Here is a 17305-nt window from a genome sequence, read left to right on the forward strand (position 1 = left end):
TCTTTTTTTTAAAATAACTCTTTCCAGGCATTCATTGGATGCCTGCCTGGTACCTGTAACAATGTGAAATCCTGAAGGATGCAGATGTCAATCTTGCTGGTTGCAATAGGAAGCCTGTAATATCCAGCCACATCTACTTGAGGAAGACAAATAGATGCTAAACACTTTAGAACCCTGTATACAAACAGCACAATTATTTCCAGATGCAAATCTATCACTAGATTTTATTCCTTATACTATTAATCCCTTCACAGTTATAAAACATACTCCAAGAAAAAATTGAAAGACAAGGCTTTGTAAAAACACCTTAGAAGTTTAACTGTCTATGGAAAATAGATCCTAGTTTTCAGTTGCAATGCTATTCCAAAGGTAGCCACAAACAATGGGGAAACTGTTTATAAAGTAGATAGGCTTTGTCTATACCTAGCAGTTACAGTAAGTTCAGGTGTTGCTTACAAAAACACAGGATTAAACAATCCTGATTGCTAGGAACTGCAATATAATGTCTTCCTTGAAAGGCTGAACATTAACTTTCTTCCACTTCACCTCCTGGAACAAGTCACCTTTGCCAGGTCCACTGGCCTTGTTGAAAGCTATTTGTCATACTGAACAGAGGTTCCTGGGGAAAAAACTCTGCTGAGAGCAGAGCTGTAGAATGTCAATCTGATTTTTTTGAGATCTCATAGTCACACTGCAGTTTTACAAACAAATGACCTGCTTATTTTTACTAAATGCGTGCAAGAAGCACAGTAGAAAATTAAACATCAATACAGCATCAATACTGAAAAGTACTTCCCTGATAAAAAAAAAAATAGAATCACAGAGCACTTCAGATTTTCCAGTACTAGTAAAGAAAGTTCAGTAATTAACGATACAAAACCCACCAAAAGGTAAGGTCTGAGATTCCTTAATTATCATATTGTGTTGGTGTATTGCTGAGTCCTCAGATTACACTCAGCTTACACTCCAGGAGGCTAAAATACAAAAGATTTGAGGGAGAACATCAGAGATAGGATCTGCAAATTCTGTGGTGGAGCTGAATAAAAATGCCAACAAAAAAACTCGAAGCTGCAGCCTGGAGCTCTGAGGTCCCTACAGATCTTTCTCCAGAACCTGTGAAGGAGGGAGCTGCTGGGAGAAATGACCCAGCACATTTCTATGCATTATGCTTAAATTTAAGAAAGGAATGCTCCTGCAGGTGTGTAGAAGAGCTGCCTGCATGCCTGTGGAAGTCCTCATTCAACCCCAGCCATCTGACTTCTCTAGAGTGTTATTTTCTCCAAGAAAAGTTACATTACTTCAGGAGCACACATGATGGTCACTCTGCACTTGTGGTTTTCCATGAGGGCATTCCATCCATGTCTCCCCCATCCAGTAAGACTCTATGCTCGCTCACTCTGGCACAGCAATTAGATCTCAGCATACTGCGAGACCAATGTATTTTTTTTGTTGTTGCCAGGACAACCATGCTGCTAGGCTGGACCTAAAGCAGCAGCTGGCTTCTCCATGGCCAGGTTTTGACAAGTACAACCTTTAACTACTTTTTTCCCTGCCTTCTAAACACGTTGCCTATGTACTAAGATTTTAGCTGATGTATTTTAAGGCAATTACAAACTAAAACCATTTTTGTGCTTCCCAAGAATCATTTCTATCTTGAGGCAGGCAGCAGAAATAACACAAACACATATTCCTCCAGAAGCTCATGTGATCCTAAAACCTTGTTTCCAAGTGAAGGTGAATATGAGCTGCTGGCATTAGTATGCTATGCATAGCTTAGTGAAAGGGTGGCAAATACAGCTAAGCCTAAGGAAAGCTTTCACAGGATACCAGTCATGCCAAGCAAAACTCTGAAACATTGTGCTCTACATTTACCCCCTTGAAAAGTAAATCAGGAAAGCTTTCAAATTAAGAACTTGAAAACAATAGTAAGAAACAGCATCTGTGAGAACAACCTCAATTGAGCATAAATAGGCAAGGAAAAGGGCAAGAATTGTACATAAATACATCTGAATTCTGCCACTGTCACCTCCCAGGCAGGGAGGGAACTACTCCATTTTGAAATGTTATGCTCCTATCCAGTGCATCACTTGGCCAAAATTTCAAATGCAATGCAGATGAGAGCAGAATAGAAAAAAAAAACCAACCCTCAAGCTTTTTTTGCAGTTATGCATATTTTCTACTGTCCTAAGTGTTAACATGGACATTAGAAGAGTAAACACACACAGACTGAAAAAAGAAACTAAACACGACGATTTTAAGCTTTTAAGAAGAAGTTCAGTTTGCTACAGTTTTTTTCAGTTCACACTGCTTACAATACTCAGCTCTTCCTCACCTTTGATTAATATTGACATCTAAGTTGTGTAAGTTACAAACCACCATCACTACAAATATAGGGCATTTGGAAAGCAATTTGTCAACTGAACACAGTATTTATTGCAAATCAGCTTCTCTCTTTTACCATTTACAAGGTGGACAGTAAAAGTAAACACACATGAAGAAAAAAAAAAAAAAACATTCATGAGACATAAACTGGTTTAATTAAAACTGTAAAGGGAAAAAAAAAAAAGCAGGAATAAAAACTCCAGATACATAGCACTTATTCATTATGAAGCTGTTGCTGATCTTGGAAAAGCATTTGAGACTCCATGACCAAACATTCAGCCTTAAATTGTGAGGGAAAGGGAGGGAACAGCCATGACCCACCAAGTCCTTCCACACTACTGCAGATAAAACTGCACTACTTGATATATTTTTCCATGAACTTTTTGTGAAACTCCGATCGCAGAGTATCGTTGACGAATCTTTTGTCCTTTTTTGTTTCGTCTATCCCTTTGGCACAGTTCTTGAAGACAACATCATCATCCCACCTGAAAACAAAAGTTTTTCATTTCAATAAGCTTGTAGGAAAATTAGGTGTGATATACAAAAACATATAAATGGAGTTTGACCCTCTTACAGAACAACTAGTCATTAGGATTAGATTTTGGTCTTTTAGAAAAGATGAACCATTTTTCTACCCCAAGCTATCTCCTACACACTTGTGTCAAGATCTGAGGAAGGAAATAGAAACCAGCTACAGTGGTAACATTTTCTGACTGAACAGCTAGAGTCAGCAAGGGGATGGGTGCCACTGAACAGACTGCACAGTACCTCCTTTTAACTTTGAAGTTTGCCTGAGGCTGTGCTGGCCCAGTAAGATTCAGCAGTGGGTTACCACTCAGGATGTTCTCCATCCGAATTCTTTCTTCTTCGGCCTTCTGCTCTTGCTCCTGAGAACCAGAAATGGATTATTTTCTAGTTGGTAGAGATACACATTACTTAGTTTTTAACACTCACACAGATGGAGCTTTAATTCTCAGCTTAGACTTTACAGAGTGTTTGGTACTTATGTATGAGGAGAATAAGGATAGAAGCAGAGATACTCTACAGAGCTTAACTTTGCTAATAAACTGTCAAACTAGCAATGCTCATATCAGCTCTAGTTAGCTCTGATGTGCCATCAAATATTCAGGTAAATTCTAGCTTTACTGTATACATATTTATTATATTAAAAACTGTATACACATTAAAAGATTTTCTTTATCCCCAGGAGAAAAGACAGTACATCATACAATATTCATTAGGTAGAAGAAACCATACAGCATGTTGAAACGTCTCTATTTTCAGCAGCTGTTTGGATTTTACAACTACAACTTCCCTAGGGACCAATTAAAAAGAATATTGAGAACCCCACAGTGATATGAACAGAGGATGCCATATGACTATTCAAATGTTTCAATATTAAGAAGCAGACATATTTTCTTGACAGTCCTTGTACGGTCAAAAGCATATAACTAAAGACTAAGTGAAGCAATGCACTAAAAGCAACACAAAGTAATTCCACTGCCCACACTTCCAAGCTCCATTAGCACATCTAATGACTTAAACATTTACAGGCTTCAAAACTAATGCTTAATATTCATTTTACATATTTTTCCACAAGCTTTCACAAATATTGCAGGGAGTGTTCTTTGATGAAAGAACTAGTAGGAAAAAACCTAATTCTTTAATTTAGATGACTAAGTAAGTTTCCTACTCTCAAGTACAGTCTGAAGACACTCTGGCTAAAAAATGAACTGAAGCCTCATTAGCACTGCAGGAGAATCAAACCACAGATTTCAAAAATTATATAAACTAAAACTAAAAGAGATCATGAGGTCAGGGTTTTTCCCAAGGTGGGAAAATAAACCCTGTAGAAAATTAATTGCTGAGGACTTCTACAGGATCCCAAGAGAAGAAACAGTTTCATTGCTGCTGGAGTTTACAAGGTTTAAATGCTAAACTTGATGCGGATGCTAGCCAGAGTTCTCTAGCTTCAAACATTTAATCTATATAAGTCATTTATTATTACCTACAATTTACAATATTTTTCCACAAAATTGATCAGGTATGTGAAATTTTGGATGGGCACCCTATCCTTGGAAGTGTTTAGGGCCAGGCTGGATGGAGCTCCGAGCAACCTGGTCTAGTGGAAGGTGTCCATGCCCACAGCAAAGGGGTTGGAAGTAGATGACCTTTAAGGTCCCTTCCAACCCAAACCATTTTGTGATTCTATGAAATGTTCTTTCAAAATACCTCAGCTTTCTTAAGAACATGGATTTAATGTACACACGAATATCAGATGATGCAGGATCACTGGTGAAGATCTTACTTTTCAAAATCTACTCAAGTTTTAGTTATGAAAAGACACCTACCATTAGACTGCTTCTCACCAAAAAAAGTAGAACCAGCTGCAATTAATTGCCAGTGGAATAGGAAAAGCTCTCCAAAAGGGCACATTGCTCAAAAACAAAGCACAGCTTCAGGAGAAGCCCTGTAATGCCCTTATTAAAATATACACCCTGGAAAAAATTGCTCTTTCCTGCTGCTGTATCCATGGAGCTTTAACACAAACCACAACAATTAAAAGTTATTAGCAGAAATCAACTAAGGTTTTGAATTTTCAAACAGCTCTAAATCTGCAGTCCAACTTCTATTATTATCACTCCAGTAAGTATAGAAACATGGAGATCAAAAATATTTGATATGGAACAGCAATTTCCTCCCATATTAGAAATATAAACTCAAATTATAATTTTCTCTGTGGATCAGAGACAAGAAACATATGCAGCTGCTTCTGCACAGAATGCCAACCTTTGGTTTCCCATCTTCCTTCCCCAAAACATGGAGTTGTAGCCAAGAGCCATGAAATCCAATTTACTGCAGTCTGTTGCCATGAGTTCCCAACAGAAGTCCAGGAGCCCTGGACATGCATGCAAAGCACTGCTTTGAAACCATGCAAAATCTTGGATACTGAAACAAGCAAAAACCCAGTACAAATATTCAGGTATTTCCCAGGAGGTGATCAGATACTGTTTACTGTTATATTGTAATTTACATTAGCAAATTACAGCTGGATGCAAGCTCTGTGCTGTCCAAAATGAGGTGGGCTCTGCACCATTAACTTTTATCTCCAAAGCTCCATTAAAATTGAGGCTTTGAAAACACAAAAGGCCTGGGAAAAACACTGAGAGCAAATGAGGAGGCTATAAACCAAAAATTCCTAATTAAGAGAAGGTAGCACTACCAAGACCACTGTAAGAAATTATTAGTCCTCTGTTGAAAACTGGTTTTCAAACAGATGCAGCAGTTTCTCATTTTAGAGCTGGACTCCAGGTGAACTCTTCTGAAGGTGGCAGGTAGAGCATGGCACATTCTAATTCTCAAACTTGAGACATTAACTTCAGCCACTACCCAAAGCTACTGAACCTGTGCATCATGCATTACCTTATCTGAGGCAGACATTACTATTTTATGATGTGTGGAAATGCATCCACACACCACAGACATATAGAGAACTACAATGCACTCCACACACAATGTTTTTTAAGAGATCAAAAATCAACTGGAGTCAGCCAGCACTTTTTCAGGAGGAACTGTGGTTCCTCTTCCCTCCCTTTCCCCATTTCAGATTTAATCTCATCAATTCCCACAAAACTGATGATTCCAGCAGTCTCCACCATGCATGAAGAGAAGCAAAAAGCACTCAACCATTTGAATGGCAAATATTCAGAATCACTAGAGAAAGATAAAGCCAATATTAAGAATCATAAAAAATTTGCATACCATACTCCAATGTACTTCCTACACACAGATGCACATTCTAATTTCCTATACTAAGATTTTTAAAAGGCATGTTACACATCATCCTAACTTCTGTCTGCTTTGACATAACCCATATAATATCCTTCAGCCTCAATCAGCCTGACATAGTTCAATTTCTGATAACAAAGAAAAGCATTAAGTGATACAATTTGGTGCTAGGAAAAAAAAAAAATCAAAGCCGAGATAACACTTTTAAGAAGTGCTAAACTGCAAGCACTAGTGTAAGACTAAAAGAGGGATTGAGCTCTGGGTTAAGGCACCAATTGCTGGACATGGTCCCATAGGCACCTGAGCTCATATCTTGGCAGAGACCTAGAGGATATGACAGAGAGCCAAGACAGCTTTTGTACTCACACTAAATTATGACACAGGAGGCCAACCACACTCCAGGCTCTACTGACTGCATCTCCACTGCACCACCATGCAGGCTAGGACACACAACTTGTACATTGGCCCCAAGAACTTGGCGTTTCAGGCTCAGCTGAATTGTATCCACTGCTGATTATTGCTAGCAAAAAACTTGCATTGACTTAAGTCAACTACAGTTGCAGAAGACTGGAAAGTGGCAGATAATCTAAGTGGTAAAAGCAATCTTGGGAATTTCTTTCCTTGGCAGATTTGTTTCTGACTGCAAAGGAAAGAAAAACAGTTACCATGTTTATTTTGAGCTTAGTTCCTACCCTTAGCACAGAGCAAGATTACTTTTACAGAAAGTGCTGAAATTCTCCAAATGACTCCACTGTGCTAAAGTTAATTATCCTACTCAGTTTTTAAAGATACTAAGCAGCTGAAAGAAAACCTGAAATATCTACACTTCATTGAAGGCTGAAAAAAAGTTTTAAAAAAAAATTAAAAAATAAAAAAAAATTGCACAACCTGATCTAAATGCTAGTTTTTGAATGACAAACTATGACAGCACTGCCTTTAGCAGCAGGGAATGAAATTCAAGAATGCAGAGATCCACCCTACTTATTTGATCTTGTGCAAGTAACTGTGAAACACAGAGATTCAAATAATTAATTGAAACTTCAGAAGCAAAGAGCACGAAGTAATGGCACTGTCCACATGCAGCTTTGTTATGATTTTGTCCACAAGGAAAGGAATGTTATCATTAGCTCCTGGCAAGGGTTAGGTGTTCCTGGCATGTCTCAAACACTGAATGAAGAAACATACTCTGCCATCTGCTTTTGCCTCTTGATGGAGATTTTTTTTAATCACTGATTTGATCTTCTAGTTTTAGTCAGACTCTTAAGATTTTTCTGATGTTTTGAAAGCCTGTGACATGGCTAAAACAGAGGGCAGAGCTAAGATTTACTCTGACCACTGGTAAAGTAATATATTCAGTTAGAGAGAAACTTGGTGAAATAAAACTGTTAAGAAAACAAATAGAAAACTTTCAGTCTGCTCTCAGCCAAGCAAAAAACGACTGGATATTAAAACAGGTTTGCCAGAACTGCACACATACATTCAGCTGCTCACTGGTTTGAAGTTTCTTTTTTACTTATTTCAATTTAATTTCTAAGGAAGCACTTGAAAACTGAAAAACAAGAGCATTGTAAAGCTTAATTTAGAATATTGAAATGTTTCCTGAAAGCTATCCATGGATGCTTAATACAGACATTGATTTAGCATTCATTTAGCATTAGTCTGTATAGGATTGTTCCATAGAAATGGCATTCAAAACTACAATTTCCTGGTCAGCTTAGTGTCTACTAGAAACAATCTAAGATTACAATTGTAGAGGAAATGCCAGGAGAACTCCCATGCTCAAACAATTTTTAAAAAACACTCACAGTACTTATTTAATGATTCTATGTAACTTCAGGGAACTTAAGCATTTTGAGAAGTTAACAAGCTTTGAGAGGAACTGTTTATTTGGCTGTTAAACTATTAGAACCTCTTAATATTGTCAAATTAGGTTTAGAGGATATCTATTGAAGTTGGTGTTACCTATAAGGGAAGTTATAGAAGAGAACAGAGAACAGGATGCCCCGTAAAAAGCAGATTCCCATATTTTGTTTTTAACTGTTGCTTCACCACAGATGCATTTGGAAAGAAGCTGTTCTCCTTTAATGGCACCTTAAAAAATGGACACTGAAGTGATGAGTGAAGACTATTAACAAAAATACAGTTTACTCTAAATGAAGTCTCAGTGTTTTAATAAATCATGTTAAAATCCTGGGATGTTCCAGGAAGATGACAAGAAGAGACACATCAATCTGTCTGTATAACAATGGGGGTTGAGAATGATGATGAGTGTGAAGAGAGAACAGGCATTCGCTCCACGGTTTCCCTCTGCCTGACCTACCCACTTTATCTACTGTGGAAAGCAGCATTTCAGCAGGTAAAGCATTCCTGTACATGGATTAGGATTAACACAACTACACAGTTAAGACTTCACATGAGATGTTATCCTGAAGTAATCTGAATTATTAATACAAGGTTACTTAGAAAATCAGGTCTAAATTATGGCTTGTAGTACATAGTAACATGAAATTCCATGCATCTGAAGGAAAAAGGAATTTATATAAAGTAACTCTAAAATGCTTAGCCACTAACACCTTATTTCAAAGTCCTGGAAAACAAGGAATAATCCAAACAGACTGCACACTGAAGCCAACAAACACAAGACTCTTTCCAAAGATGACCCTTACTCCCAAAGACTCTTTCCAAGGCTGTGCCCCACTCTGGCTTTTACTTTTTCCATCAAAATAGTCTTAGTTTCCTATTCCCCAAAAAACCACAAGAAAATAAAATTCTAGGTACCTGTAGAGCACCCTCTATTGCTGAAGATGCCAATTTTAAAGATAGTCTACCTGCCACCAACCAGTGAAAGGATGAACATTGCAGGTCTAGATTCAAAATGTGCAATAGTGGGCATTATTGCAAATAAATGACACGATTTTATTCAGTATGCATGCAGCACTGGACATTGCAATCCCTGCTGCTGGGGTAAGGAGAATATCCATTAAAGTCACACATTATACCTGTAAGAGACAGCAAAATAAAACAAGTACTATCCCAAATACTTCATGGCTTTTAGCACCCTCTAGTGACAAAATTAGTATTTCACAGAGATAAAGATGTTCCTACTTTCCACACATGATAAAGGAAGCAGGCACCTGGCTATCTGAGCTGCAATTTACTAACCATTATTTTCCTAATGCAAGTTTTCTACACTAAAATGTGGCAAGTTATGCTGTTGATATGATCTTGATGCATAATTTCAACCATCAAGCAAAGTGGAAAACCCACACAGACCTAAGTTTTCATTTTAAGCACTGTGCAAAGACAGCTGAGGCTAAAATCTTTCCTACACATGGCTACCCTTAATTTGTAGTTTAGTACATTTCACACAGGAATACATGGTCAAATAGCTGACAGTGTTTCTCAGTAGTTTTCACCATATTGTTACTACAAAAGACAATTTCATTGCTTCATTATGTACTTCAAATGCCTAGATAAAGAGACAAGAGATGCTTTCAGACATCCTTTAATGCAGAAAACTTCTCATAGGCCAGATGGGCAGTCAAGTAGCAAGTCTTCTACAGCACGATTTCTGCAATGAAGCAGCATGGTACAGCTTCCAGCCTTGCAGACCATTTAAGTGCAAAACTGCAGAGCTCACTGGTTTTACAGGCCTTGTTGATTCTAAAGGTAAATTTTTATATTGTTAGGCAAGAACAGGCTCCCAACTACAATGCTGCCAACAGCAGTTAAAACATTCTCTCCTAGCTGTTCCTAGTATCTGCTGGAAGCTCAGCCCTTTTCACTGCCAGCTAAGCATTAATGAAAAACATTAAACTATGAATGTGTATGTTAAGCTACAGGAAAGGTTACAAGTTCAGAGGCACTAAAACATTACATTGTCAGAGCAGCCTTTGATTAGCCTCCTGATCAGCATCTAATGTGTTTATTCAGCATGTTCTAAAAAAAATTCTTCAGATTAGTTTATACACAGGTGACAGGTGGCTTGGTTTTCTGACAGACAGTCTGGTTTGGGGTTTTTGTTCTGTTTTACACTAATGAAGAATATACTTATAAAAACATACAAAACTATCCAGATGAATGAACCAACATTTCACAAAAGCACTATAAATTATTTAAGCCCTACTCAAAAAGAGAAAGCACTTAGTAAAAGCAGATGAGGGAATGCTTCACATATCCACTACTTCTGATGCAGATGAAATACCTGGACTCTAAACTCTGTTGCACTACAATGTTAGAACCAGTACCCAATACAAACTTAAACCCCCTGGTAAGTTTGACAACACAGACCACTCCCAGAAACTAGTCCAAACTCTCAGTCCCGAGAAGTCCAATCAATAGTTAGGAATTTTGCTAATGCAGTCCATCTCAACAATCTCTCTTACACCAAGGATGTAATAGCATCATCAGCACAGGAAAACATCTGTAACTAGAGACTTTCCTCCACTTTCAAGGCAGAACATGGTGTTTCTGTCCTTAAGAGAGATTATAGAGAGGTATGAAAGCTACATGTGAATTGAGTTTCCCAGTTCTGAAAGGACTGTTGTATTGTTAGTGAGTTTTGCAGAGACTTTTTTCAAATGAATTTGCCTGTGTATAATCACATGAAAATAGTTCTGGTCTTACAGTTCAAACTGGTGCTCCTTGCAACACAGCACCAAAGCTGTGAAAGGACAACTACTGTTTAAAACCTGCAGCCATAAGAAGCAGCACGAAAAAGCACATATCTTTATTTCCTAAATCAAATTAATATTTCTTGTTTCATAAAAGCTAGTTAACAAACTAAATTACACTGGGTTGCATGCAACTCACTAATGTCACTTTGGTATGATAGCTGAGTGCAAAGGACTTGCACAAGAAATCAAGATTATCTTGACTCACTGCCCATACAAAGTGTATGAAAAGTGATTAAAATGTTTCAGTGAGTAAAACGTTCAGTATGCCTTACAAAGAAAAAAGGTCTTAATAATTATTAACTAGAAGAACAAATCCATTATACCCTAGAGGAGGTTTGAACAGCATTCTGTTTACCAGCTCTCATCTCAGGTACTTAAGGCACATTGGTTTGAACAGACACCAGTTCACAAAAAAACAAGTACTTTTTAATGTGTGAGATTTTACCTTTCGAGCTTGTTCTTCAGCTCGTTCTTTCTTGATTTTTTCCAGTTCAGCCAGAAGAGCTGCAGTGTCATCATCATCACTGTCTTCCAAGTCCTCATCCTCATCATCTTCCTAATAGTAACAAATGGAAGGTAAGAATCAGCTTGTTCATTTAATTTAATAAAAAACGGCCCGGGCTGCCCAGCCAAGGCTACAATTTGCTGCTGGCTGATTTCTGAAGTACTTGGGCAGCAACAAATACAATACAAACAGGGTTTTTGCTTTTCTACAGTAGAATCAAGAGAAAAATATGTTTGTGCTTTTGGGATGACTGCAATTAAAAACATAACTGACAGACTCTAAAGAATGGCTTTCCCCAATCACTCTCTAACCACTGTGATAAAAGAAATTCTGTGTGCCTGATTACCCTGCCCAGTACTGCTGGGACCAAATACCACAGGATTAAAAAACCCCAGATCTTATTATCAAGCCTTTGACTTAACTCCTAGATGTCAGCAATAAGAAGCACAGTCAAAGGCAAGCATTTGTTGCTCATGCAGACAGTCATTTGCAGGTGTCTCAACAGTTCTATCCTTGGGGAATTCTTTCTAAGCCAGTGGTAATTCTCCAAACTGCAAGTGGTATTTTCAGTTTCCTAGATTTTTTTATGCTTTCCAAGAATACCATTACAGCATGGACCAGAATCCTCTGAACCACTCTGGACTTTCACCACACTACAGAAGCTGTAAAAGGAAAATACACTGGAACCTGTCTGAAATCTTTAGGCAACCTAGAAGTACATATTGCATTAACAGCAAATCCTTAAGGCAGAGTAACAAAAATAAAGACAGAAAAGAAGATACATACATCAGTAAGAGGATCATCTGCATCAAGATTTGCTGCAGGAATCTGGTCTAGCCGAGGCTTCTTAGACACAGAAGATGATGTTGTATGTTCTGTGGTGTAAGAGTTAAAAGAAAAAGTGTCAAAGTTACTTCTTTAAGAGCGTCTAATGTCAGAAAGCAAAAATCTTCACAATTTGTCTTGAATTACATTAAGAGAAACAAGCTTATGCTTACTTTCCCCTCACTTCTCAGTCTTAATGCCCATGTTAATTCCTCCCCCTAGGAAGCCTCAAGAGCACCAGTAACATCCCAAACTTACAGTTTGGCCTCCAGAAGTTTTTGGAAGTCATTATTTCAAGCAGAAAGAAACTAGATGTGGAGAAATATTCTTATTATATATATCCAACTGGAGGGTCCCCATTTAGGACCATCCCAAAGCATTACTGTTGGCTAGTTTGGTCCAAACCACATATACTTTCTTCTGTGAATTTGAAAGCAATGCAATAGCTTCCCATTTAAACCTGAAGTATAAGAGGTTGTACTTTAATGCTAAAAATGAGTATTTCTCAAAAAGCTCTTTGATTTTGTCATTACCTCACCATATCCGAACAGAATCACATACTTTTAAACAGATTTATTATTACACCGGTGCTATAACAGCAGAAGATGAGTCATTACCCTTTCTCCTTCCTGTCTTGCTTATCCAAGTACAAAAAAAAAAGCCCTTCATAGCTGTTGCCAATTCATTACAATTATACTGTATCAGCTGGGCATACTTCTCTGCTGGCTGGCCTAGATTTCTGCCAGCATGAAAGCCAGTGGACATTCCCTTGCAGGTCAACAGCTCTGAACTATCAGGCCAATATCCTAAATTCTACTCTCATGACATGCTGTCTGAGCTGCAAACTTCTTACAACACCAAATTTCATGCAAGAGCAGTGTCTCCCAAAGGCATTAAGATTTTTGTTTCTTGGTTTTTACCTCTGGTTGGTCTGTCTCTGTTCTTTTCTCTTGCAGCAACTCGCTCTCTCTCCTCCAGCTCCCTTCTGAAATCACGGTTACGCACTTCCTCAGGAGCATCCTGAGTGGTCTGTCTAAAACAACAAATGGAGAAAGCCTGAAGTTTGACAGTCTGCAGCTGGGGACAATTTTTTCATGGAGGGCAGTAAATCCTGGGGTGAACAGGTAATGATAGGGAACAAGAACTGGGCTCCATGTAAACGTATGTTTATTCAGCAGAGCCCTCCTGTGTACATATGCATTGCACACACAGATCTGCCATGCCACATGCTCATGCTCCTTCTGGTGGCTCCTGAATGAATAAAAAGACCCTACTTAAATTCCTACAAAACAGGATGGCAACATCTGTCTGTATTTCACTATGTTGAAATATTCTGTTCTCCAGCAGTCCAACCCCAGTGTGCTAGTGGGCATCCACAAACATCATGGTCACCTTTCTTCACTGTTTTACCACCAAAAGTTGCTGCTGTGAATCCAGTCTCTAAGGGTTACAGGTAAGACCAAGACTAAAACATCCTTTTCATAAACCTTTTCTTCTCCATGAGCCCAGCCCATGACCAATAATAAAAAAGTTGAGAGAACAGGCAAAACACCTTGTAAATACATGGTCACCTCTCTTTTATATAACAACACATCAGCAAAAAGAATGAATTACATATATCTGAGCCACGTTAAGTTCCACCTAGAGGCTGCTGAAATTTTTGTGGATATCTTGAAAAGAACTAGTGAATAAAAATAAGTAGCTTTTAAAGGGCAAAAGTAAAACCTTAACAGTAATTTCACTGACAAAAGTTACATCAATTAGATACAATGAGGATTTTTAGATTGACACATTTTATTTAAATTCTACCATACTGACTCCAGATTTTATTTACACTTTCAAAAAGGAAATTATTATGCATTTCAAACAGAGGAAAATATTCCGAAGATCACATTATCTTTTTCATTGGTTAAAGAAATTTCTTCTCCCAAGACCCGAGTAAACCACCTACAGCTTAACATCAGCTCTTCCAACACATCCCACTATCTGAGTGCTATTCCATTGCTTCCCTGCCTCCTCTTAATGCCCTTACTAAGTGGTCCTTTGCCAAATACATGATGTGGTTTTCCTGCTTTTAAGATGTACTCCACTTCTTTCATCCCATCCTGCTCTGCAAGTGACAGTGTTCTCTGTGGCTCAGCTCCAATGCTTAACTTACTTTCCACTTCAGTGCCCAAGATGCTCAGTCTCCAAAACTTGTCTTCTTCTGATAATTCATGTGCATAAACAGCAACAAATTATCACTTAAATTAAACCTCCCCAAATCACCTGCAATGCATTTGAACTCCTAGCTCTGCAACTGACACTTTCACTTTTAGCCCACTTGCTCAGCACTGCTGCACAATCTCTGGACCTTGCTCAGTGTCAAGCACATCAATGTGTATTGAGAAAATTTTAGAGCACCACTCATAACAAAAAAGTCATTTCCAGCCTGCTTTGCCCTGACACTCAAAAAATTATACCAACCTGTATTTGATTTTAGTATGAGAAGGAAGATCTCTGCTAGAATATTGTTTGGATAGCTGGCTTAAGTCTCCTTCACCTTTTCCTCTTCCTCCTCTTGCAGGTTCAAACGTTGGCCTTGCTGCTGTTGTCATCTTCACTCCTACAGAATCAAGGGATAAAACAAGTTGTTACTATAACAAGTGTAAGACACTCATTAGGAGCTACTTTGCTCCTGGAACTGTAGAAGCAGTGACAAGTCCCACTACAGTATACCAGCTATCACTGAGCTCATGATCCTCAAAATATAAGTAGTGTTTTATTGACAGAATCTATTCAGGTTTCAAAATAGAGTCTTTTCCAATATGCTTGAAAGATGATACATGGACTCTAACTTAAATATGAAGCTACCTTTGTAAAGTAAATAACACCAGACAGGAACTTATCTATCCTTAAAGCAAGCAGTACAATCTTGTAACTAAACTCCTTCCCCTCCTGAAAAACTGCAATCAAAAATGATTGTCTGTGGGGATGACCCCTTCATTATTCCCCAGACCACTGCTAGGTGGCACCACCAGAAATGCTCTCACAGAGACCACAGCATGCCTAGGATGGTGCTGATCATTAACTACTGAGTAACATCAGACAACATAAACAAAATGCAAGAAAAAAAGCTTGGGTAAATGGAGTTGTCACCAGCTCTCCCCTAGAAACTGCAGGAACTCAGCACATCCTGAACTGGTGGATGCCCAAATTTCTACTATCAGTTCTGTGCATAAGAGTGAAACAGGTTGGGTATCAGGAAAAGGTTCTTCACCCAGAGGGTGTTTGGGCACTGGAACAGCTCCCCAGGGCAGTGGTCACAGCACCAGCCTGACAGAGCTCAAGGAGCATTTGGACAATGCTCTCAGGCACATGGTGTCACTCTCGGGGTATCCTGTGCAGGGCCAGGAGCCGGATTCGGATGATCTTGTGTGTCCCTTCCAATAAAGGGTATTCTATAATTTTGTGACCTTAAATCTACTATCTGAAACAATTCTCATTCCTGCTTCATCAAGGCACACATATCCATCAGTCACAGCCTAAAGATACTTAGGAGAGGAGAGAGAGACCTGCAGAGATATGCAAAGGTATCAGTGCTACCAACCAGAAGGCTGAATGTTGAAAAGTGACAAGAGAACCTATTAAAAATACTAAAAAGCAAAATAAAAAATCATGACATTGTTTTATATACTTTTGTGGTACACAAACAAAAGTTATTTATGCTCTGCTTATTTTGTTAGTTTGTCACTTTGAATAAGAGCACAAAATACCCAACTTCAGCATCAAAATTATCATATAATGTGTGGCTCACAGCAACACTGCATCAGGCAGAACGGTTACTGACACTACTACTCAAAAAACAAAATTAACAGAGGGAAACAACTTTAGAAAGAAGTGAGACAGTAACTAGCCTTAGCTTGTTAATCAAGGACAGCTGACACATTTCAGTGATGCTGTACAAGTCAGCTGAAACTCAGTGAGCCATTTCAGCTCTCTTGGCACACATTCTGCCAGACCCAGCATCCAAGAAATAACTTGTTCCCATAACTTACCTGTGCTAATTATATGTAACACAGGGACCCATGAAATCAGGTGAAGAACAAGATCTGGGGTGGCTGCAGTAGTTTTGGGAAGCATTAACAAATTGTATGGAAAGCATCCCTGCTTTTCTTAGGTTACAGAGCCAATCAAGTGGGAAAAGACCTCTGAGATTATTGAGTCCAACCTATGACCCAATACAACCTTGTCAACTAGACCAGGGCACTAAGTGCCAAAATCCAGAGGGATAGTGACTATCTCCTTGGGCAGCTCATTCCAATGTCTAATCACCCTTTTGATAATTAAATCCATCCTAATGTCCAACCTAAGCCCCCACTGGCACAAGAGGTCACTTCCTCTTGTCCTGGGAAAAAATGCCAACCCCCAGTTGGGTCCAACCTCCTTTCAGGCAATTGCAGAAAGCGATAAGGTTCCCCTGAGCCTCCTCTTGCCCAGGCTGAACAACCCCAGCAGCTCCTCACAGGAATAAGTCAGTCTGCATTCAGCTTGGCCTTCAAGGACCCAAACTCAGCATGAAACCTCCCAGGTTTCAGAAACACCTGAAGAATCCTCTTTAGCGCTACCAGTATTTATCGGCCGAGAGGTAGTGTCCGAACTGAATTGCCTTGGCCTTGCCAGGCTGCGCCCTTACGGGGGATCCAAACCGCAGCGTCAGGCCCGGCCGCAGCCCGTCCCCCCTCAGGGCCCGCCTGCCCCCCGACACCCCCTGCCCCAGGGCCGCCTCTCCGCCTTCAGGGCCCTCCCGCAGCCTCCCTGCCGCCGTCCCGGGCACTCACAGCGCGGCCTCCTTCACCCTGCGCGGCCAGCCCCTACGCCGCCACCATAGTTCCGCCAAGCGCCCACAATGCACCGGGGCGGGCCATAGAGACGGGCGCGCTGACCATAGAGAGGGCTCGAGCGTGTCCGCCATGATTGCCGGGGCGGAAGTACGTGCGCAGGGGCGGCGGCTGCCTCGGTAGCAATGGCGGCTGCGCTGCGGGGCTCAGGGCAGGGAGGGATGGGGTTAAACAGGGAGGGTGGAGATAATAGGAGGATAGAAATAATGGCCGGCGGAGGAAAAGGGAGTACCTTAGACATTCTCTTT

At 39.6% G+C, this 17305-nt stretch overlaps 1 protein-coding gene across 1 annotated transcript; it reads right to left on the bottom strand.

The window, feature by feature from the left end:
• Window positions 1–2514: 2514 nt before the first annotated feature.
• CWC15 (CWC15 spliceosome associated protein homolog) lies at window positions 2515–17084 on the bottom strand. Its single transcript, XM_056504785.1, has 7 exons — window positions 16998–17084; window positions 14644–14782; window positions 13098–13210; window positions 12139–12227; window positions 11293–11403; window positions 3151–3269; window positions 2515–2867 (listed from the first exon to the last, which is right to left on the bottom strand). Exons 2-7 carry the CDS (start codon window positions 14772–14774, stop codon window positions 2738–2740), a joined length of 693 nt encoding a protein of 230 aa, XP_056360760.1. The 5' UTR covers window positions 14775–14782; window positions 16998–17084; the 3' UTR covers window positions 2515–2737.
• Window positions 17085–17305: the final 221 nt, after the last annotated feature.

Source organism: Oenanthe melanoleuca, chromosome 1 (genome assembly GCF_029582105.1).
Source record: "Oenanthe melanoleuca isolate GR-GAL-2019-014 chromosome 1, OMel1.0, whole genome shotgun sequence".
In the NCBI taxonomy this organism is placed as follows: Eukaryota; Metazoa; Chordata; class Aves; order Passeriformes; family Muscicapidae; genus Oenanthe; species Oenanthe melanoleuca.